The sequence below is a fragment of the Hylobates moloch genome, unplaced genomic scaffold (assembly GCF_009828535.3).
Source record: "Hylobates moloch isolate HMO894 unplaced genomic scaffold, HMol_V3 SCAFFOLD_11, whole genome shotgun sequence".
NCBI classification, from domain to species: domain Eukaryota; kingdom Metazoa; phylum Chordata; class Mammalia; order Primates; family Hylobatidae; genus Hylobates; species Hylobates moloch.
The window spans coordinates 80,056,540-80,081,758 of record NW_026652286.1 but is presented as its reverse complement, the minus strand read 5'-3'; the positions used below and the strand labels follow the sequence as shown (position 1 = coordinate 80,081,758).

The 25,219-nt window shown below is 36.7% G+C and overlaps 1 protein-coding gene across 2 annotated transcripts in view; it reads left to right on the top strand.

Moving 5' to 3' along the window:
- The window catches only part of ALKBH8 (alkB homolog 8, tRNA methyltransferase), a 64,764-nt gene extending 40,687 nt beyond the window's left edge, over window positions 1–24,077 (top strand). For both annotated transcript variants that reach the window (XM_032167293.2, XM_032167294.2), the window contains exons 9-12: window positions 902–1,053; window positions 3,818–4,074; window positions 15,267–15,416; window positions 21,567–24,077. In XM_032167293.2, coding sequence (XP_032023184.1) covers window positions 902–1,053; window positions 3,818–4,074; window positions 15,267–15,416; window positions 21,567–22,124 — 1,117 coding nt within the window. In that variant the 3' untranslated portion in view covers window positions 22,125–24,077. The remainder of the gene's footprint in view (window positions 1–901; window positions 1,054–3,817; window positions 4,075–15,266; window positions 15,417–21,566) is intronic.
- Window positions 24,078–25,219: the final 1,142 nt, after the last annotated feature.

Genomic DNA, 25,219 nt, shown 5'->3' with positions numbered 1-25,219 from the left:
CATCTAATGATACCACTGAGAAAACGAGAAGGCAGCCACACATGGGGAAAAGGGTGGGACAGATCCTTTATCAAAAAAGGATCTATGCATGTCTAGTAAGCACATGAAAATATGTATAACATCGTTAGTCATTAGATAAATAAAAACTTAAAACCACAATTTCATACCACATGCCACTCACTAAAATGGCTAAAATTTAAAACTCAGAAAATACCAAGTGTTGGTAAGAATGTTAACCAGCCTGGAACTCTCTCATATATTGCTGGTTGGAGTGTAACATTTTACAACTACCTTGGAAAACCAGAAGTTTCTTACCTTATGACCCACCAATTTCACTCCTTATTACCTGTTAAAACCCACCAATTTGACTTCTAGGTATTTACCCAAGAGTAATAAAACTGTATATCCAAAAATGATGTGTATAAGAGTGTTCACAGAAGCTTTGTTTGTAATAGTCCCAAACTGTGGACTTGTAATTACCATGTAGTTGTTTTTAATTTTTAAAAATCCAGTCCAGTAATCTTTGTTCTTTAATTGGAGTTTTTAATACTTTTACATTTAATATATTACTGATAATGAATTTAAATTTACCATCTATTTGTTTCCTCTTGGCATCATCTGTTCTTTTTTTGTTTTTTTTTTTTAGAATTGGTGTTAAATATTTATTTTATTTTCCCATGGAATAATTTGTTGTACATTCTTTTAATATTATTGTCTTGAAGATAATTTCCTTAAATACATTTATTTCTTTGTTTTTCCACAATGTCTAACAATTCAGAGAATCCAATAGATACTTGTAATAAATTCTTCTAGATTTTCTCTATTCACTTAACATTTTTAAGGGCCTGAAATATTTTTATTAATACAATGTTAAGTAAATTTTTTTGACTGTTGTTTTTAGAATCACATGCAGAAAATTTGATACTGTTCAAGCATCTGAGAGTCATAAAAGTGGAATTATCACCAGTGATGTTGGAGACTTAACTTTAAGTAAGAGGGGATTACGAACATCATTTACATTTAGGAAAGTGAGGCAAACACCTTGTAACTGTAGTAAGTATATACTCTTATCTCTTCTGTAAAATGGAGTCAGTTTAATATAAAAGTCCTTTAAGGTCCCGTCAACACCTAGGAGAGCGTTTTCTGAATCTCTCTAATGGCATTTCCTGTATTTTGCCTTGTATTGCACTTTCATGCACATTTCTTAACCACCTTCATTAGAGTTTACGTTCTTTGAAGGCAGGGTCTGCATCTTATCATTTTTATTTTTTCCAAACTTAGTACTTGAGCTGGGTGCCCAATAAATATTTTACTTATTGAAGTAACAGTTAAGAGTGCTGCAACTGAAGGGCAATAAAATATTACTTGTTTAAAAATGGGTATTGTTGGGAATGGTTTGTCAAGTTTCTAAATTATATCTTATTAATCCAACAGGGAAGTTGGAGATGGCAAATTGTTCTATAGTACATAACTCTAGGGAGAAAAGCAATAATTTATGTTTTAGTCAATTTGAAAACTCAGAAGGGAATAAAAACTGCTCAAAAACTTGTCAAGAGGATGCTATTTTGAATTGTCTATACAAGTACATCATGTTCTGGATTTCTTTGACTCAATTAACAGTTACCTCTTTCATTTTGTAAATAATATTTTGTAATGATAATGATAATAAAATACTTTTTATATCTTGGGGGTTTTAATTATGGGTGGTATCTACCAATAGCTTTTGGATTTAGTCATAATCTTAAAAACTCTTATTATATCTACAAAATGTTATCCTTTTAGAAAACTTGAAATTTCTGTATTTTATATCTTGATGTTAGTGAAGCTTAAAAGAACTTTTTATTTTACTAAAAGTGTCCTTGAAGCCTTAAAATTTTAAAAGTTAAATTTAAAATGTTTATTATTTGATGAATATTAAACATTGCAGATAGTAAGTTACATGGTATAGAAAAATAAAGCATGGCTCCTGTTCTTTTTTTTTTTTTTGAGACGGAGTCTCGCTCTGTTGCCCAGGCTGGAGTGCAGTGGCGCGATCTCGGCTCACTGCAAGCTCCGCCTCCCGGGTTCACGCCATTCTCCTGCCTCAGCCTCTCCGAGTAGCTGGGACTACAGGCGCCCGCCACCACGCCCGGCTAAGTTTTTGTATTTTTAGTAGAGACGGGGTTTCACCGTGGTCTCGATCTCCTGACCTCGTGATCCGCCCGCCTCGGCCTCCCAAAGTGCTGGGATTACAAGCGTGAGCCACCGCGCCCGGCCGGCTCCTGTTCTTAAGGAACTTAAAGTGTAGTTGGAGAGACAAGCTAGTTTTCTTATGCAAATATTTGTCATGGGCATTTATTAAATGTAAGAAGCTGTTATTGGGGATTCAGTTTACAGATTTTTTTTTTTTTTAAAGACAAATAATAATTGTGGCCGGCACAGTGGCTCATGCCTGTAATCCCGGCACTTTGGGAGGCTGAGGCAAGAGAATTGCTTGAGGCCAGGAGTTCAAAGTCAGCTTGGACAACATAGCAAGACCCCCTGTCTGCAAAAAAATAAAATCAAAATTTAGACAGGCATGGTGGTATGTGCCTGTAGTCCTACCTACTAGGAAAGCTGACGTGGAAGGATTGTGTGAGCTTAGGAGTTCAAGGCTGCAGCGAGCTATGATCGTGCCACTTGCACTGCAGCCTGGGTGACAGAGCAAGACCCTGTCTCAAAACAAAAAAACAGCAACAGAAAACCCCCCAAATTATAAATGTTTATCATGTACATGATGTTTTAAAATACGTATATATTGTGGAATGGCTCAATTGAGCTAATTAACATATATTACCTCACATACTTATACTTTTTTGTGATGAGAACACTTAAAAATTTATTCGTGGCTGGGCGCGGTGGCTCACACCTGTAATCCCAGCACTTTGGGAGGCTGAGGTGGGCAGATTATCTGAGGTCAGGAGTTCGAGACCAGCCTGGCCAACATGGTGAAACCCTGTCTCTACTAAAAATACAAAAATTGGCCAGGCTTGGTGGCACATGCCTGTAATCCCAGCTACTCGGGAGGCTGAGCCAGGAGAATCACTTGAACCCGGGAGGTGGAGTTTGCAGTGAGCTGATATTGTGCCACTGCACTCCAGCCTGGCCAACAGAGTGAGACTCTGTCTCAAAAAAAAAAAAAAAAAAAAAGGAATTTATTCTCATAGTGATTTTCAAGAATACAGTACATTATTATTAACTATAGTCATGTACTAATTTCATTTTCTTAGGATATATACCCCATACTGGGATTACTGGTTTATAAGATAGTACTGATTTCTAATTTTTTTTTTTTTGAGCAAGGCGGAGAAGGGTTTTATTGAGTGACAGAACAGCTCTTGATACGAGAGGGGATTGAACCTGAAGTGGGTTCTGTGTGAGAGGGGGCCTGAAGGCAGGTAGTCCCCTGTTTCTGATTTTTTGAAGAACCTCTGTACTGGTTTTCATAATGACTGTTCTAATTTACATTCCCACCAACAATGTGCAAGAGCTCCCTTCTCTTCTTATCCTCACCAACACTAGGTTTTTTTTTTTTGTCTTTTTTTTAAAGACGGTCTTGCTCTGTCACCCGTGCTGGAGTGCAATAACACAATCATGGCTCACTGCAGCCTTGGCCCCCCAGGCTCAGGCAGTCCTCAGTAGACTTATTAGGGAAGAACTTTTTCTTTTAACGGATAAATCAGAGTCTGTCTACCCACCAAATTTGCATTGATTTTTTTTTTTCATTTAAGACAACTTGATACCTTGTGAGTTATTCTGATAAAAAGGAAAGGTGTGTATTGCTTTGTTTTTCATTAAGGTTACCCGTTGGTCTGTGATAGCCAGAGGAAAGAGACTCCCCCCTCATTTCCAGGCAGTGATAAAGAAGCCTCACGGCTGGAGCAAGAGTACGTCCATCAAGTTTATGAAGAGATTGCTGGGCACTTCAGCAGCACAAGACATACCCCTTGGCCGCACATTGTGGAGTTTTTGAAGGCTTTGCCAAGTGGTTCAATAGTGGCTGATATTGGATGTGGTAATGGAAAGTATCTTGGCATCAGTAAGGAGTTATATATGGCAAGTAATGTTGCTTTTGACTTTCTTTTTGCTTAATTTGCAGTGGTTATCATCATCTTTCTTCCTCATGATATAATCCTGTTTTTTTAGATCATTGCCAGAAAGTTATAACCAACAGATTGAAAATTAATGAACACTTCCCCATTCTTTCTTATTCCTCTAGGAATTTATGGGCACACCATCATTATATAATTTTTTTCTCCCTTTAGATTTTGCTTTCTACCATATTATTTTATCAGTAAAACTATCTTATAGTTATAAAACTCTTTACAGATTAGAAAGGTTTTTTATAGAAATCATTTTTTGGCTTGGATCCCCCTAAGTATGAAGAAGATAAAGCTGATATTTTCACCCATCTTTTGTAAATAAAGAAATTGGGGCTCACAGTGATCATATTAATTTCCTGATGTCATATAAGTAGGGGACATAACTGGAACTTGAACCTATGTCTTCTACTCCAAACTTTATTCATAGTAGAAAAGTATTTTCTATTTATTGGTATCTTACTGTTAAGGAAAGGAAGTCTCAAATAGATTAAAAACTGGACCAAGTTTACAGTGCTAGACCCAGAATTTGAACCCATTTCTGTCTGATTCCAGAGTGTCTGTTTTCAGTTACTATTTTTTTCTATGAGCCATTTTTTTTCTGCTGTGCTAAGAAGTAGGATGTTCTTGTTTTAGTGTATTGTTGTAAGTAATCATTTTTTAACATTGCTCTGTGAGGACTGGAGCTTCCCTTTCTCTAGATTAGGGGATTTAGGATGAGGGTAAGGGTAAAAAGGACGAGAGCAGCCGACATTCCTGGGTTATTGGAGTATGACAGATTACTTCTCATCTTTATTTTTACTCCATCCTAGATATTGTGCACCTACATGAAGAAAGTTACTACAGTTGTCCCTTGGTATATAAAATTGAAGCCAAATCAAATAATAAATAAAAGGCATATTTAATGATCATAAAAGATTTAGCATAAAAGAGAAAAGTGATATACCATTCTTCTAAGAGATTACATTTTTATCACCCCTATATGAGCAACAGTGGCTGTTCTTTGTAGGGCCATACATCTCAAATGCCTCTAGTTACAATCACCTAGGATTCTACTGAGGAAGTACAAAGAATACATCAAAATAAGTATATTAGTCCCTTGGTATCTGTGGGGAGTTAGTTCCAGGACCCGGTGGATACCAAAATCTGCAGAAGCTCAAGTCTCTGATACAAAATTATGTAGTATTTGCATATAACCTATACATATCCTCCTGTATATTTAAAATTATCTATAGATTACTTATGATATGTAATACAATGTAAATGCTATCTAAATAGTTGTTAGACCGTATTGCTTAGGGACTAATGACAAGAAAAAAGTCTATACATATTCAGTAAAGATGGAATTTTTATTTTTTTAGCATTTTGACCTGGGGTTGCGTGAATCCCTGGATGTGCAACTCATAGATTCGGAGGACTGGTTGTATTGCAGCTTAGGAAATGTAGAGTTTGTACATTAAGATGCAGATAAAAGAATAGCCTTTCATCACGATAAGACATTGCTATTCATATATTGTTACCATGTTTACAATTAAATTTTAATTTATAAAGAATAAGGCCTAGTGAGTTAAGTTTGTTCATGTTGAAGAGGAAATAGATCTTTGATGTGTCACTTAAAATCACAACAAACCACAGTTCAAAACGAGGTGATATTTTCTAGTGTTTTAATCTAAAGATATGTCCAAAAATGTTTCTCAGTAGGCTCTGCTTTTGCACTTTCTTGTTGATAATCCATGGTTTTATCTAGTCAGGTATCATTTGTGACAGTGAAACTAGGTCGAAATCAAATACACTGATTTAGTCATAGTGATAACATTATTATGTTGCAATTGAGAAGAATGATTTCTTGATAAACAGGAAACGAACACAATCTGCAGCTGATTCCAGAGGGAATATATTTGGAAGGATTAGAAAATCATAAGTACACTCACTCAGTTTATCAGCAGCAGTCTGTACGTAATTCTTTCCTGTCTGTTGTTCCCCGGAGCTTACTTCATTGCCTGATTTCCAGGCAAACAGTACTTGGCACGTGGTAGAAGCTTACTAATTAGTGGTTTGTTGAATGGTGAGGAGCAAACCTGTGAATTTACCTTCAGCTTCTTACATGAAAATCAAAATATATACAGTGCTGTGTTTGGCAGCCTTGAAGGAATGTGACAACCTTAAAATGGGTGGGACTTACCGCAGGATAAAATTACCTTTAGGATCTAGATTTCTCTTTTTATGTAGAATCCAGGGTACTCCTTATTCTTTATATTATAATAACTAACATTTGCATAGCACTTCAATGGTTAATTAAATATTTAGTATAGATCATTTCATTGGATGCTCATACTAACCCTGATAAATAGGTATTTTTCTCTTTATTTTTTAGGTGAGGAAACAGAGGCTTTGAGATTGTAAGTAGCTCTCCTAGGTTATTCAGCTAGTTATTGCTGAAACCAGAATTCAAATTCAGAGTTTATGGGTTGAGCATCCCTAATATGAAAATTTGAAATCTCAAATGCTACAAAATCTGAAACTTTTTGAGTAGCAACATGACACTCAAAGGAAATGTTCACTGGAGGATTTCAGATTTTGGATTTTTGGATTAGGGACTCTCAACCAGTATGTATTCTGCAGATATTCCAAAATCCAAAAAATTCTGACATCTAAAACACTTCTGGTCCCAAGCATTTGAAATAAGGGATATTCAACCTGTAGTATGCTCTTTTCACTGTACTTTACTGCCTCTGTTTATTTCTCTGCACTTTAAACTGTATATTACCAGTCTAATTTTCCTATAATTGCATATTTTCTTAATAGTTTTTTAAATGTTGTATATTTTAAAAAATAAAAATAATAGGCAGGGCACAGTGGCTTATGCCTATAATCCCAGCATTTAGGGAGGCCGAGGTGGACAGATCACCTGAGGTTGGGAGTTCCAGACCAGCCTGACCAACATGGAGAAACCCCGCCTCTACTAAAAATACAAAATTAGCTGGGCATGGTGATGCATGCCTGTAATCCTAGCTACTTGGGAGGCTAAGGCAGGAGAATCACTTGAGCCTGGGAGGTGGAGGTAGCAGTGAGCCAAGATCCCACCATTGCACTCTAGCCTGGGCAATAAGAGCGAGACTCCGTCTCAAAAAAACAAAACAAAACAAAAAATATAACCAGCAGGGTACAGTGGCTTATGCCTATAATCCCAGTGATGAGGGAGGATCACTTGAGGCCAGGAGTTCAAGACCAGGCTGGGCAACATATCAAGATCACATCTCCTAAAAAACAAAAAAAGTAGCTAGGCATGGTGGTGCATGCCTGTTGCCGAGACCAGCTCGGTCAGGGAGACCCTAACCCAGCGGCGCAAGAGGAATTAAAGACACACTCACAGAAATATAGAGGTGTGAAGTGGGAAATCAGGGGTCTCACAGCCTTCAGAGCTGAGAGCCCCAAACAGAGATTTACCCACGTATTTATTAACAGCAAGCCAGTCATTAGCATTGTTTCTATAGGTATTCGAATAGCTAAAAGTGTCCCTTATGGGAAATGGGATTAACTAAAGGTATCCCTTATGGGAAACGGGATTAACTAAAAGTATCCCTTATGGGAAACGAAGGGCCGAAATAAAGGGGTGGGTCTAGCTAGTTATCTGCAGCAGGAACATGCCCTTAAGGCACAGATCGCTCACGCTATTGTTTGTGGTTTAAGAACGCCTTTAAGCAGTTTTCCGCCCTGGGTGGGCCAGGTGTTCCTTGCCCTCATTCCGGTAAACCCACAACCTTCCAGCATGGGCATTATGGCCATCATGAACATGTCACAGTGCTGCAGAGATTTTGTTTATGGCCAGTTTTGGGGCCAGTTTATGGCCAGATTTTGGGGGGCCTGTTCCCAACACCTATAGTCTCAGCTATCTGGGAGACTGAGGCAGGAGTTCAGGGCTGCGGTGAACCATAATTGCACACTGCATTTCAGCCTGGATGACAGAGTGAGACTTTGAGCCTAAAAATACATACATACATAACCATCATTCAGAAAATTGATGAAAAGAGAGGTATTTGCATAATCCTATCACCTTATTGTGATGAATATCCTTCTAATGTTTTTCCTATTAATGTTTTATGTAATAATGAATGTGCAATAATTTGATAACTTGTTTATCTCACTTATTTCCATTCTGACATATAATCTTAAAATGTTTCTGAATTTTATAATACAGTACTTTTTCTCTATCTTATTTTAAAATTAAAGTTATTAAAAATGTTTTTAAAGGACAGATGAAATTATATGTATTTATTGTATATGATATGATGTTTTGAAGTATATATACATTGTGGATTGACAAAATGTAGCAAATTAACATATGCATTACCTCACAAAGTTACCATTTTGTGGGGAGAACATTTACCATCCATTCTCTTAGCATTTTTCAAGAATACAATATATCGTTGTTAACTACAGTCACCATGTTGTACAGTAGATCTCTGGAATTTATTCCTCCTAACTGAGATTTTGTATCTTTTGATCAACATCTCCCCAGCTTCTCACCCCTCAGCTGTCTCAGTCCCTGGTAGCTACTGTTCTACTCTTGTTCTATGAAGTCAACATTTTTGGATTCCAAGTATGAGTGAGATCATGCAATACTTGCCTTCTGTGTCTGGCTTATTTCACTTAACCTAGTGTCCTCTAGGTTTATCCATATTGTTATAAATGGCAGGATTTTCTTCTTTGTTATAGCCAAATAGTATTACATTGTGTATATATACCATGTTACTGTATTCATCCATTGATGGATATTTAGATTTATTCCATATCTTGGCTATTGTATATAATGTTGCAATAAACATGGGAGTGCAGATATCTCTTTGACCTACTGATTTCATTTTCTTTGGATATATACCTAGCAGTGGGATGGCTGGATAGTATGGTAGTTCTATTTTTAATATTTTTGTGAAGCTTCCATACTGTTTTCCCTAGTGGCTCTCCTAATTTACATTCCTACCAACAGTATGTCAGGGTTCCCTTTTCCCCACATCCTCAACACCATTTGTTATCTTTTGTCTCTTTGATAATGGCCAGATCTAACAAGTGTGAGGTAATATCTCGTTTTAATTTGCATTTTCTTGATGGTTAGTGATATTGAGCATTGTTTCATGTACTTGGCCATTTGTATGTCTTTTTAGAGAAATATACATTCAGGACCTTTGCCCATTTTTAAATCAGATTATTTGTTTTCTTGCAACAGAGTTATTTGAGTTATTTTGTTTTTGTTTTGTTTCTGAGACAAGGTCTTGCTCTATTGCCCAGGCTGGAGTGCAGTGGTATGATTACAGCTCACAGCCTCCTTGACCTTGCGGGCTCAATTGATCCTCCCACCTCAGCCTCTAATAGCTGGGACTACAGGTGCACACCACCACACCCAGCTAATTTTTGTATTTTTTGTAGAGACGGGGTTTTGCCATGTTGCCCAGGCTGGTCTCAAGTGATCCAGGCCTGGGCTTAAGTGATCCACTCACCTTTGTCTCCCAAAGTATTGGGATTACAGGTGTGAGCCACTGTGCCCAGCCTGTTGATATATTTTGGATATTAATTCCTTATCAGATGTATAGTTTACAAGTATTTTCTCCCATTTTGTAGGTTGTCTCTTCTCTCTGATGATTGTTTCCTCAAGTTGAAGCTTTTTAGTTTGATCTAATCCCGTTTGCCTATTTTTGCTTTAGTTAACTTTGTTTTTGGGGTCATATCCAAAAAATTATTGCCCAAGATCATGGAGCTTTTCTTGTGTGTTTCCTTCTAGTAGTTTCATAATTTCAGCTATTACATTTAAGCCTTTCATCCATTTTGAGTTGATTTTTGCAGATGGTGTGAGACAAGCGTTTAATTTCATTCTTCTGCATGTGAATATTCAGTTTCCCTAACACCATTTATTGAAAAGACTTGGACTTTATTAATATTCTATCAGGTAGAAGTTACTGGAAATTTGGTTGTGTTCTGTTTGGAAGTATTCTAAATAACACCGTAATGAACATGTATATTGAGAGTCAATGGGACAAGAAGGAAGAACATGGCTTTTGGAATGAGAAATACCAGGCTTTAAATTTTTGTTTCACCATTTAACGACGTTCATCTTTGAGCAAATTACTGATTTTCTTTGAGACAAAGTTTTCTCTTCTGCAATGTGGTGAAAATAGTACCTAACTCAAAGTGTGTTATGTGGATTAAGTGCATTGCTACAAAGAATCTGCTTTAACCTATATGTATACTCAGGAAAAGGCAGTTATTATTAGCCTGGTTAGTGTTTTCCCTAGTTTATATTATTTTCTTAGGATAAATTTTTAGAAAGGTAATTATTGGGTCAAAAGTTATGAACATTATTTTCTTCCTTAAAAAATGGTTGGCGTAATTGCTCTTTTAAATGGTTGAGCCAATTTGTATTTTATATGAGAGGAAGTTCTATCCTACTGACATTGCCAGAATATATTTTAGTTTTAAAATATTTTTGGTAGTTTAATGGAAGAAAAATGGAAAAACGGAACCTTGTTTTAGTTTGCACCTTTGCTTATCCGGTTGAATTTTTTTTATGTTTACTTGTACTTCCACAATTACATATTTAATGTTTGTTGAGGATTTTAAAAATTATATAAAAGTATAGGCTGGGCACCATGGCTCATACCTGTAATCCTAGCACTTTGAGAGGCTGAGGTGGGAAGACTGCCTGAGACCAGGAGTTCGAGACCAGCCTGGGCAACATGGCAAGACCTTGAGTCCAGGAGGCCGAGGCTGCAGTGAGCTGTGTTTGTGCCACTGCACTCCAGCCTGGATGACAGAGTGAGACCCTGTCTCCAAAAAAAAAAAAAATACATTTTAAGTCCAATATATGTTTTAATGTCATTGATCTTCACCCAGCACACAGAAATATGTAGCTTTACACAAGTCCTTGAATATATGTGGGTTTTTATCAAGCCATTTTCTGTCCTGTTGACATGATGCAGCATTATTAGGGAGATTTTTCAAATGCTTTACCATTCTTGGTTTTAAAAATTTAAATATGGAAAGAAGGAAGAGGAGAAAAAATAGTGACTATATGACTATGGAAGACAGGCAAAAAGAGTAAAAGATGAAAGTACTGAGCCAGGCGTGAGTCAGGTCGTTGGTCAGTGGGGAATCTACATCAGATCTGGTGCTTTATTGCTAAAATTGGCCTTGCTCTTTCTTGTTGGTGTAAAGGAGTGCCGTGTACAAATAGCCGTAAGAGCCTGGCAAGGAGAGGGAAATCTTCTCTTGTTTTGTTTGACTGTTGTTCTCCATGTTCTGTCTTATCTGTGGCTGTCAGGCAATAACTTTCCTCCTTTGAGTAACTATCGAGCCACATCCCTGAGGATTTTTTTTAATAGGCAGGTTGGATTTCTTTCTGTTGACTTTTAGCAAGGTATAGCTATCTGTCAGAGTTGGGCATACTTGAAACTTCCAATTCCATGAACCGAATTTAAATGTAACAGAAAAGGAGGCAAGCACCAAAATATAATGTTCAGATTATTTGAATTGTATTGTCATCTTGATATTGTGATTGTTGGCTGATGGCATAGAATATGGATGAAAATAAATAATAAGTAATAATCCAGGCACGTATCTTACACAGGTAAAGGGAAAATTAATTGGGAATCATGTCACTGTTGTTATTAATAGGCCCTTAGTACTTTTTATCTTAAAATATATTAAAGATAAATTGCTGTACTTTACCTCTAGCTTGATATCTTTTATTTCACTTTAAAATTAAAGCAGCTCTAGGATAAAATATAGAAGCTGTTTAATACCAATTACAAATTGAGCCAACTCATTAAGTATGACTAGTATGGCAATGTGATTTAACTCAGTAAGAATTTTTTTTATTTCCATTCTTTTATTGTGCATTTATAACATAAACTCTGTAATGTAATGTTTCATTTTAAGATCTTTTTCTTCCTCTAGGGAATTAATAACCTAGCACTTTAAGGAACTTTTAATAAAAATACTATTTCTTTTGGTAAATTGAATGTCACTACTTAGTATCAGAGACAATATTACATTCTTCACTGCATACTCATGTAAATCTTAAAAGCCTGCCTGAAATCTATATATGCTTGCGGGTCTAAAAAAAGGCCAGATTAAATTTTTTTTTAATTTTTTATCTTAGGTTCAAGGGTACATGTGCAGGTTTGCGATATAGGTAAATTGTATGTCACAGGGATTCAGTGTACAGATTATTTCATCACCCAGGTAGTATGCATAGTACCTGATAGGTGGTTTTTTTTATCCACACACCCCTCCCCCCTTTGACCCTTAAGTAGGCCCCAGTGTCTGTTGTTGCCTTCTTTGTGTCCATGTGTACTCAGTATTTAGCTCTTAGTTATACGTGAAAACATGCAGTATTTGGTTTTCGGCACCTGCATCAGTTTGCTTAGAGTAATGGCCTCCAGCTCCATCCATGTTGCATGCAGCAAGTGACATGATCTCATTCTTTTTTATGGTTGTATAGTATTCCACAGTGTGTAACACATTTGTTTACCCAGTCTACTGTTGATGGGCACCTAGGTTGATTCCATGTCATTACTGTTGTGAATAGTGCTGCAGTGAACATATGAGTGCGTATGTCTTTATGGCAGAACAATTTATATTCTTTTGGATATATACCCAATAATGGAATTGCTGGGTCAAATGGTAATTCTCTTTTAAGTTCTTTGAGAAATTGCCAAACTGCTTTCCACAGTGGGTGAACTCATTCCCACTAGCAGTGTATAAGAATTCTCTTTTCTCTGCAACCTCACCAGCATGTTATTTTTTTGACTTTTTAACAATAGCCATGCTGACTGGTCTGAGATGGTATCTCATTGTGGTTTTGATTTACATTTCTCTAATGATTACTGATGTTGAGCTTTTTTCATATGTTTTTTGGCCACATGCATGTCTTTTGAAAAGTATCTGTTCGTGTCTTTTGCCCTCTTCTTAATGGGGCCGATTGGTTTTTGCATGTTAATTTGTTTAAGTTCCTTATAGATTCTGCATATTAGACCTTTGTCAGATCCATAGTTTGCAAATATTTTCTCCCATTCCGTAGGTTGTCTGTTCACTGTGTTGATAGTTTCTTTTGCTGTGCGGAAGCTCTTTAGTTTAATTAGGTCCCATTTGTCAATTTTTGTTTTTGTGACAGTTGTTTTTGTTGTCTTTGTCATGAAGTCCTTGCCAGAGCCTATGTCCAGAATGGTATTTCCTAGGTTATCTTCCAGAGTTTTGGTAGTCTTAGGTTTTACATTTAATCAGTCTTGTGTTGATTTTTATATATAATGTGAGGAAGGTGTACAGTTTCAATCTTCTACACACGGCCTGCCAGTTATCCCAGCATGTTTTGATATGAGCATTCATATTCTTTATTCTCAGAAGGGCTGAGGGAACCCTAGGTTCAGTGCTCATTATATCAAAAAATTAAATGAGTAAATACACAGTTTAGGTGGCCACTTCTGTTTGACTAAATCTGCTTATATAATTCTTTTCTGTATTATTGAGTTTGAGTTAAGGAAAAAATTATCCAGGGATAATTATCAGTGACTTAACATTTCTTGTGGCCTGGTGCAGTGGTTCATGCCTGTAATCCCAGCACTTTGGGAGGCCGAGACAGGCAGATGACTTGAGCCCAGGAGTTTGAGGCCAGCCTAGGCAACATGGTGAAACCCCATCTCTACAAAAAATAAAACAAATGCTGGGCGTGGTGGTATGCACCTATACCCCCAGCTACTTGGGAGACTGAGGCAAGAGGATCACCTGGGCCTGGGAGGTGGAGGCTGCCGTGGGCTGGGATTGCACCACTGCACACTCGAGCTTAGGTAATAGAGTGTGACCCTGTCTCAAAACCAAAACAAACAAACAAAAAAACCCTTAAAAAAAAAAGTCTTAAATCCCTCCCATTTATTCCCCAATTTATGTGGGCACATTGCAAAATGTGTGTGTGTGTGTGTGTGTGTGTGTCTCTGTATATTACATATATATGTGATATTCTTAGAACTAAGCAGCAAAACTGTGTACAACAACTACAACAACAAAACTAGAGAGAAAGAAGATGGGAAATCCCAGCTCCTAAAAACTTCTCACAGAACCAGATGCATGCATAAGGCATGCTAGGTCTCACCTGTTGAGGGAGAGAAAAGCGTATTGCTAGCTGCCCGCCATGCCATCAGTCCTATAGGATTGTTTGGGTATATGAAAAGACTTAATTAAATATCATTTTATAAATTTTGAGTTCAACACTTTATTCTTGATAAGTTTTGGCATTTAGCAGAAAAAAAGTAGCTTTAAAAAATAAAAAAAAAATTGTCTGGGCGCGTTGGCTCACACCTGTAATCCCAGCACTTTGGGAGGCAGAGGCGGGCAGATCACCTGAGGATGGGAGTTCGAGACCAGCCTGACCAACATGGAGAAACCCCATCTCTAATAAAAATAAAAAATTAGCCAGGCATGTTGGCTCATGCCTGTAATCCTAGCTACTTGGGAGGCTGAGGCAGGAGAATTGCTTGAACCCGGGATGTGGAGGTTGCCATGAGCTGAGATCACGCCATTGCACTCCAGCCTGGGCAGCAAGAGTGAAACTCCGTCTCAAAAAAAAAATTATTTTGATTTTTTTTTGGGGGGATTTTATTTTCTGATTGTAAAAGTAATCCATGTTGAAAAGTATAAAGAAGCAGAAAAAAATTGCCTATCCTTCTGCTACCTGGGATATCACAATATAGTACATATGGTAATGAGAGATATCTTAGAACATCTTATTTGCAGCTCCCCACAAAAGACTGTCTATGTTTATGGGATATGTTCCAGTTTTAAATGTGTGATATTACAGAAACATCCAGATTCTGAATGGTCATCAATTAGCTGTGTATTTGGACCTCCCATTTCCACCACTATCATTTTTATTCCAGTCTTTTTGTTTCACTGATTGGAGTTCTGTTTGATATCTGTTAAGGTAATAAATGCTGCCCTGTACAATTTTATACTGGCTGTAAGAACTGATAATATCATGGTCTCAGACCATTTCACAATGAATGTGATATCTATCTAATGACTTTAAGGTATGGAATAAGTTCATAGTTCTTAATTTCATGTGAAATTTAAACAAAATGTTATGGAATTCCTTCTCTGTTACAGATTGGTTGTGATCGTAGCCAAAACCTTGTGGACATTTGTAGAGAGAGGCAATTTCAGGCTTTTGTCTGTGATGCATTGGCAGTACCAGTCCGCAGTGGGTCTTGTGATGCCTGCATCTCCATTGCTGTTATTCATCATTTTGCAACAGCAGTAAGTATGGTCTTTCTTTCTCTTAAGAACTTGTAGGTAAAGCAGCAGGAAGAGTTCATGAATTTTGCTGATTTTGGTCCCTGTTTTAGCTTTTCAGTTTTTTCCATTCTCTTTTCTTGTCACAGTTTGCCCTCTTTGTAAGAGAGCATGCAGAATGAAGATGGGCAACTGTTTAAGTATCTTCTACTTAAACAGAGGCCTGATGAGACTCTACCCTTCTATTGCTGCATGCTTTCACCTCTTTCCTACCCTAAGTCTCATTCACTTCTAAATGCCTTCCTTCAAACCCAGAGTCACAGAATTTTAGCTGGAAGAGAATTTGAGATCATCAGCTCTGGGCTTCTTGAGTATACTCTCTCCTCAGGCTCTGAGTCCCTTCTCTATTTCTTTCTCAGCTTTTCTTTCTCAACTCATAGTTTTTTTTTTTTTTTTTTTTTTTATTATACTTCAGGGTTTTAGGGTACATGTGCACAATGTGCAGGTTTGTTACATATGTATCCATGTGCCATGTTGATTTCCTGCACCCATTAACTCGTCATTTAGCATTAGATGTATCTCCTAATGCTGTCCCTCCCCCCTCCCCCCACCCCACAACAGTCCCCGGAGTGTGATGTTCCCTTTCCTGTGTCCATGAGTTCTCATTGTTCAATTCCCACCTATGAGTGAGAACATGCGGTGTTTGGTTTTTTTGTCCTTGCGATAGTTTACTGAGAATGATGTTTTCCAGTTTCATCCATGTCCCTACAAAGGACACGAACTCATCATTTTTTATGGCTGCATAGTATTCCATGGTGTATATGTGCCACATTTTCTTAATCCAGTCTATCGTTGTTGGACATTTGGGTTGGTTCCAAGTCTTTGCTATTGTGAATAGTGCCACAACTCATAGTTTTATCCCTGACATGTGAGTGTTACTTCTTTCCCATTCTGTTTTTCTTCCTTTCCTATTCTTTTTTTTCAAAACTCTGTCTTTTTTAGCTGGTAGTAGTATGTTGACTCTTAGTATGTTCTTAGTTTTAAAATAAATGAATTTAATATTTAATATTTTCTTTCTTTCTTTAAAGAACAAAAGACCACTTATTTTTCTTGGGTGTCAGCAGTCATTCCCTTGATTTAAGCAATAGCTTTATAGCTCACCTTATGGTTCACCAGCAGTTTCAGTAGACCTTATGACTTGACTGAGTTCAAAACAAATCAGAAAACTGTGTAATTAGTCTTTTTACTTTTAATAGTAACCAAGAGATTCTGCTGGGCTGCAGCAAACAATATTAGGTTCTTTACAGCAAAAGCCACTAGGCTTCAGTGGCTTTCAGAGGCATTATTGCAAATAGAGAAAGGCTTGAAAGGAGCAGCTATACGAGTAAATTTAAAAATCCACTTCATTTGGAAGAAATGTTTGGCACACATTGGTGTGTGCTACAACTTCAGCTTCAGCTACAACTCAGTTGTTGTATTATAACTTATTACTATAACTTATTTTCAAGTTATAAAAGATAATGTACACAAATATATCTATATCCATTTTTTGCAATCACAAATATATGTTGGATACCCTCCCCTGTATGAAGTTCTATATGATCATCTTAGAAATCTGTCATGTCCAACTTTCTCTCCATATCTATTGTCATTTATTTAAAAAATAATTCATTGACCACACGGAAAGGAATGAAGTTGGATCCTTACATTACACCATATGCAAAAAAAAAAAAAAAAAAAAAAAGGATCAAAGACTTATACAGAAGAGCTAAAACTATAAAATTCTAAGAAGAAAACATGAGAAAACCTTCATGACGTTGTATTTGGCAATGATTTCTTGGATATGATACTAAAAGCACAGGCAACAAAACAAAAAATAGATAAATTAGACTTCATCAAAATTAAAAACTTGTACATCAGACAACAGTCTGCAGAGTGAAAAGGTAGTCCACAAAATAGAAGAAAATATTTGCAAATTGTATATCTGATAAGGAATTAATATCCACAATATATAAAGAACAACAAAAATACAACAATAACAAAACAATTTAAAAATGGACAAAGGACTTAAATAGACATTTTTCCAAAGAAGATATACAAATGACCAATGAGCACATGAAAAGATACTCAGCATCACTAATCATTAGGGAATGCAGATCAAAACCATAATGAGATACCACTTCACATACATTAGGATGGCTATTATCGGAAATATAGAAAATAACAAGTGTTGGCAAGGATGTGGAGAAATTGGAACTCTTGTGCATTGCTGGTGGGAATGTAAAATGGATCAGCCACTGTGGAAAACAGTACAGTGGTTCCTCAAAAAATTGAACATAGAATTACCACATGATTCAGCAATTCTGCTTCTAGATACATACCCAAAAGAATTGAAAGCAGAGACTCGAACAGATATTTATACACCTATGTTCATAGCAGCATTATTCACAACAGCCAAAAGGTGGAAACAACTCAAATGTTCATTAATGGATGAATAGATAAACAAAATATGGTATGTACCTATAAGGGAATATTATTAAGCCTTAGGAAGGAAATTCTGACACATGCTACAACATGGATGAACCTTGAGGATATTATGCTAAGTGAAATAAGCCAGACACAAAAGGACAAATACTATATCATTCTACTTATATGAACTACTTAGAATAGTTAAATTCATAGAGACAGAAAGTGGAACAGTTGTTACCAGCAGCTGTGGGAGGGAGGCATGGGAGTTGTTATGATTTAATTGATACAGAGTTTCAGTTTGGGATGATGAAAAAAATTCTGGAGATGGATAATAGTGATGGTTGCACAACCATTAAGTATGAATGTACTTAATGTCACTCAGTTGTACACTTAAAAATGGTTAAAATAGCAAATTTTGTTACATATATTTTACCACCATAAAAATAAGTCATTGAGGCCGGCTGTGGCGGCTCATGCCTGTCATCCCAGTGCTTTGGAAGGCCAAAGCGAGTGGATCACTTGAGGTCAAAAGTCTGAGACCAGCCTGGCCAACAAAGCAAAACTCCATTTTACTAAAAATACAAAATTATCTGGGTGTGGTGGCACACGCCTGTAATCCCAGCTACTCAGGAGACTGAGACGTGAGAATTGCATGAACCCAGGAGGTGGAAGTTGCAGTGAGCTGAGATCGTGCCACTGTACTCCAGCCTTGGTGACAGAGAGAGACTCCATCTGAAAAAAAAAAAAAAAAAAGGCATTGAAAATCAGTTACACCCTACTATTAAGCAAATAGCTGGGCACAAGATGGAGAAGACTCAGTCCCTGCTTCATAGAGCTCATAGTTTAGTGGAGGAGGCAGCATTATTTATTTATTTATTTATAATTTGTTGGATTTATGTGTTGTTGGTTGAATGCCATAGTTATGATTTGGACTTAGAGAGTCATTGAAAGGTCTAACACATGGGAATACCTTGATGAGATAAATGCCTGATAGAGATCATTTTTATGGCACTGTGAAAGATGATACAGGGTAGAAGATAAGATTTTATGTGGAAAATCTCATCCAAGTATCTGGACACATTGAGGTAAGGGAATTAAAAGAGTCTACTGACCTGTGCCACATCCCTTCAGTACTACAGTGTTCTTTTCAACTGATCCCAGGATCTCTCTATTTTAATCCAGTTTACATTCCGGTGCCAGTCTCTTCTTCCCTGACACCACTGCTTCTATTATTTGACATTCTTTTTACTTTTGTGACCTTGAACAAACATTTTTAGTGATTTCTGAATACTTAGGTTGCTCAACTGTAAAATAATGATGACAATAGCCTATCTCACAGGCCTGTCAGGATAAATGAGACAATACATAAAGTACTTGTTATAGTGTATTATACATAATAAAAGCTCAGAAAATATTAGTTATTATTATTTTAATAATCTTTTTTCCACCATTTTAATAAAATGGTCTCGTCTTATTTTTTAGCTTAATTTCCCGATATTTCCCAGCTCCTTAAACCCAACTTGGAAAAATCCTCACAGTTTCCTTCTATTAATTCACTTCTCTATATATCAGTCATGCTGAAGATGCTTCCTCCTATTTTAACATATAACTTGAGATTATTTCCTGGGCTTTTTGGCCATTTTGAATGGGCTACTTGGGTGTACAATACAATGTATGTTACTTTGACAATTAAGGAAGGCATTATCTAAGGCTAAGAGAGCTGTGGAACTGGAAATATTAATTTCTGTTTATCAAATATTGTATGTATCTTAGTTCTCTTTCATTGCCAGCCTTATTTCCATAATGTAGTTTATTATTACATTTTTTCCTCTTTTGTTAGCTTGCTGATTAGATATTCTTTTATTGCTTTTTAAATGGTTACCCTAGACATGACAACATATATCTCTGACATTATAGTCTACCTTAAATTGGCATGATTACCCCTTCCTGACAATGTAAGACTTCATTAATAACATTTAACCCCTTCTGCCTTTTATTGCATTATTATTATATGTTATTATTTTATTGTTTTAAGCTCTCAGCCTTCATTTATATTTCTTCACATTATTTACCCTTTCTGGTATTCTTCCTTTTTTCCTGCATCTTCAGAGTTTCGGAGGAAGTAGGTTTCTTTTGCTCGAAGAGTTCTCTGTGCTATTTTCTTTAGTGACACATTCTCTCAGCTTGTATCTGAAATCTCTTTATGTTGCCTTGATCTTACAAATTATATTTTTAGTAGGTATTAAATTCTTGATTGACACTGTTTTCTGTATTTTCCCCTCTTTTTCATCTCTGTGCTTCAAACTGGGTAATTTATAGTGACCTGAACTATAGTTTAATACTTATCTTTGTAAATATATCTAATTTGCTAAAAATTTAAATTCATCTTGTTTTCTAGAATTTCTAACTTCTTAATATATTTTATCATTACTGAAATTCTTGATCTTTTCCTCTGGTTTTTTGAATGTACTAACCATAGTTATTAAAAAGGCTTTGGGGATTTATTTCTATGGTCTTTTTTTTTTCTCTGTTTTTTGGTCCTTGGTCATCATTTTTAGCATACTTTATAATTTTTCATTGTATGCTGGGCATTTTATGTTAAAAGATTGAGTACTTTTTCTCTGAAGGAAGTTAAATTTTTCTAAGGACAAGCAGATGCAGATCACTTTCATTCTGCAGAGAACTAGTTTTATGCTTTATTAGGGATGACTTATATCTATTTTATTTTTGTTCCTACTTCTGTAATGTAGCCCTTCTGGGTCTCAAGTGAAAGCCTGGAATGTACTCCAAGGCTATTACACCTTGGCAGATCTTAAATTCCAATGTCTGTCTCTCTAACATTGGCTGCTAAAATTTTTGTTTAGCATTTTCACTTCCCAGCTGCTACTCTGCTAAGTTTCTTGGAATTTCACCCTGTGTACATGCAGCTTAGAAACTGGCAAATGCTTCAAAGGGTGTTTGCATATAGATTTTCAGAATAATTTTCCTGCAGCTTCTCCTTTATCCATGACTCTGTCCCTCAGCTGCTTTGACCTCCCTATACTCTGAGCCCTATCTGTTCAGGCCACTAAGACTTCTGCATTCTGCTCATATTCTGTTGTCCCACATGATGAATTCGCAGATAATCTCAGGGAAAAGCTGGAGTGAATCTAGAGCTCACCTTGGCTTACTTCCCTTCTCTCAGGGATTATAGCCCTTCAAGGCCTGCCTGCAGTGTTACTCTCCAGTGCCTTAAGCAGCTGTTTTATGTATTTCACCCAGCCTTTCTGGTTGTTTTTAGTGGGAGAATTAGTACCAACAACTTCATCAAGGCTATAAGTAGAAGTCTCCATAGTATGGTTGACACAGTTCCTTTGTAAAAGCATTATATAAATGATTAACGTCAAAGTGCTTCTATTACCACTTATAGCCCTATAAGAAGCCATCAGTTGTTTCATGTATCCTAGCCAGACAGTTAAGGAAAAGTCACAGGGAAGATTAACAGAAATAAATTTTGCTTTTCTCTACTTCCTCCTTCCTGAACACTTTTTTTCTTAATCACAGAACAGAATGCCCTTTCTTCTTTTTTTCTTTTTTGTTTTACATAAGACATTTTGTTAGATTTTCTTATTGTCCATCCTAATTGAAAACAGTCCTATGGTCAGTTTTCTTTTCTGATTCCCTATCTCTTCCAGGCTGATCATGTGTTTTGGTTTTTTTCATTAGGAGCGTAGAGTGGCAGCTCTCCAAGAAATTGTTCGACTCCTGAGACCAGGTGGGAAGGCTCTCATTTGTGTCTGGGCAATGGAACAAGAATATAATAAGCAGAAGTCCAAGTATCTTAGAGGAAACAGAAATAGCCAAAGAAAGAAAGAGGAGATGAACAGTGATACCTCAGTGCAGAGGTCACTTGTGGAGCAAATGCCTGACATGGGCAGTCGAGGCTCAGCATCTTCTGTCCCCCGCATTAATGACTCTCAGGAAGGAGGATGTAATTCAAGGCAAGTTTCTAATTCCAAGCTGCCTATTCATGTTAACAGGACTTCTTTTTATTCTCAAGATGTACTGGTTCCCTGGCACCTTAAGGGAAATCCTGATAAAGGCAAACCTGTTGAGCCATTTGGTCCCATAGGATCCCAGGACCCAAGTCCTGTGTTTCATCGTTACTACCATGTGTTCCGTGAGGGAGAATTGGAAGCTGCCTGCAGGACTGTGAGTGACGTCAGAATTCTGCAAAGCTACTACGATCAGGGAAACTGGTGTGTGATTCTTCAGAAGGCCTGATTATTTACCTGAACACATCGTATGTAAAGAAGAAATGCTCACTTAAAAAAAAAGAGAGAGAATAAATTAATTACCCTTTTAATTAAAGAGAAAACTTGTGGGAAAGTACCAAAGGAAAGCTGAGAAAAATTTGGAAGTAGGGATTCATTAGGAGATATTCAAATGTCTACTGTTGGCTGGCATCACGGATGTGGTGTTGGCTCCTCCTACTTCCCTAGGAGAGGTGGTTTCTAAAAGTGATTGAAGCAGTTTGTGCAGTGTTTGTAATTCTTGGGTAAGAGCCCAGGATTTTGAAGATAATAGTTTTTTAGTAAAGTGCTACTAAATGTACTAAATCATGTAGGATTTTAGGGAAGTAATTATATGTTAATACAGAAAATAGTCCTGGTCAATAGAAAATTGTCTGAAGTTTTACCTATGATTTTTAGCTCTGTAAAATCATAGACAATAACCATTCTGTTTCTATGCCTGACTAGCCCAGGGCTGGACGTATAGCGGGTGTCCAATAACATTTAGTCAATCAGATAATACCCAGAACTTAGTAGGAGTTTCATTCAAAAACTATTTTTTGAACCCGACCATGTACCAGTTACTATTTTAAGTACTGATAATGAAGCAGTGAATAAGAAAGAGCAAAGCTCTTGCCCTTATGGTGCTTACATTCTAGAAGGGGAGACAGACAGCAGGCAAATAAATAAATGGATACTATGTGCCAGATAGCGATAAATGCCATGAAAAACATAAAATGAGAGAGGAGTCACCTTGGAGCAAAAGATTACTTTTAAATGGCTGAAATAACTACTAATCCTGGCTAATTTATTATCAAGAGTTAATTGGTATTCCAAATTCATTTATCAGGGTGCTAAAAACAACCCACATGTGCTCCTTTAACTCCTTTGTTTAAATGACAAAAGTTAGAATGTGGTCACTCAGACCTGACTATGCCCTTAGAGCCAAAGCTGTGGTGTCATTATTGGTTATTTCTAGTTGATTCGTAGTTTGTCCCAATCCAGGTTCAATCAGGGGTTATTTTTAAAATCTGTACAATATTGCATAATAGTAACCCAGTTAACTTACCACTTAGGTCAGGTTTCCACAAGGAACAAAGGTAGAAATTCAACCATAGGTCAAATTATCACATAGAAGGAAAAGGCTTTTTTTCAAAGAAAAAATTTTTTGAACACTTTACTCCCAGTATGCATTACTTTTGTAGTAGTAATGCTTAAGACTGTTTTAAAGAAAAATTGCTTTCTGTGGATTATAGCTGCCTATATAATTAATATATATTGTTATTAATGCTAGTGATACTTAAACTTGAAGCATCAAGTTTTCAGAAACCTATAGTGAGCAATAATGGGTCTTAGTTGAGAGGATGATTATTTTTGTCATGGAATTTCAGTCCAACATCCTGATGTACTAGTCCCTCTGGGATGAATTTATAAGGCTCATGATAGAGGAAAAGGAATATAGGGCTAAAAGTAGTTTTATTTCTGATATAAATTCTGGTACTTTACACCAAAGTTTGAAGTCAAGTCATGCCAATAAATTTTAAGATCCAAATGAAATACATGATTTTCTATGAAGATGAAAAATACCAAAATTGACTCAAGAAGGGAGAGAAAACGGAAGATGTTGAAAAATAGCATAGGAATTCAGAACTTGGCTCTAGAATCAGACTTCCTGAGAGCTGAATTCCAGATCTGCCATTTATTAGCTGTGGGATTTGGGGCAGATTTCTTAACTTTTCTGTGCTTCAGTTTTCTTAGCTGTAAGATTGGAAGAGTTGTTATGCAAATTCACTGAAAGTATACTTGTATACCTCATAGAATAGTGTAAGAATATAGTATGCATTTGAGAAATGTTCATTATTATTACTCCCAGAGGAATTTTAGGTATTGAGTGATGCCAAATCAAATTTGTTAATTGTATAATAAAAATCTATATTCATACTGACTTTTTTTGGTCTGCCCATTCTTTTAAGTTGAGACAGATATTTTAAAATCTGCCATTATGATGATGGATTTCTCTGTTTTTCTCTATATAGGGTTGTCAGTAGCAATAGTACAAATCTGGAAAAAGTCCAAATGTCCATCAACAGTAGAGTGAGTAAATTATAGTCAGTTCATACAGTACATTACTACCCAAGCAATTAAAGTGAGTATATTTACAAGCTGTAATATAAATGAATTTCAGAAACAATGCTGAGTAAAAAGCCATATAAAAACTAATACCATATGATTTCTGCAGAGTTTAGGAGTCCTCAAGACCACCCTTCTAACACCAACTACAAAGTTCAGGGTCCCCAAAAGAACATCCACACTTCTGATGCCAACTGCAACTTTGGGGTTCCTAAGACAACCCTCAGGTTTGATAATTTGCTAGAAGGGCTTGCAGAACTCTGTGAAACTGTTATACTCAGGGTTATAGTTTATTACAACGAAAGGATACAAATTAAAATCAGCTAAGGGAAAAGGTGCAGGAGCACAGTCCAGGAGGGTTCCATGCATGGAGCTTTCAGTTTTCCTCTCCCAGTGGCGTTGCGGACAAAACTGACTTCTCCCAGCAACGTTGCATGACAATACAGGTGTAGTATTGCCAACCAGGGAAGCTCACCCAAGCCTCGATGTTCAGAGTTTTTATTGAGACTCAGTCACACAGACATGGTTGACCACACATGTGGCTGACTTTTAGTCTTCAGTCCCTCTGGAAGTCAAGCTGATACTGCTTGGCCCAGAGTCCCCAGGTAAACAGATCTGCTTATCAGGCAGCATATTCCAAGGGCTAGAGATCAACTCTCAGGAACCCAGGGCAAAGGCCCAACATCTCTTGGATAAGGTTAACTCTACTACACAATTTCCTTTAGGTAAAAATTCAAAAACCAGTAATATCAAAGCATATTTCTACAAGGCTAAGTAATGCTTTTGGTTAGAGGCAGTGAGTGGTCTTCTTGGATGTTCACAATGTTCTCTTTTTTTCCCTGGGTGGTATTTAAAATGGGTGTTTGCTTTGTGATAAACCACTGAGTTGTACACTTAGGATTTTTATACTTTTTGTATCTATATTAGAAGCTACAAAATTTAAAACAACTTATATCA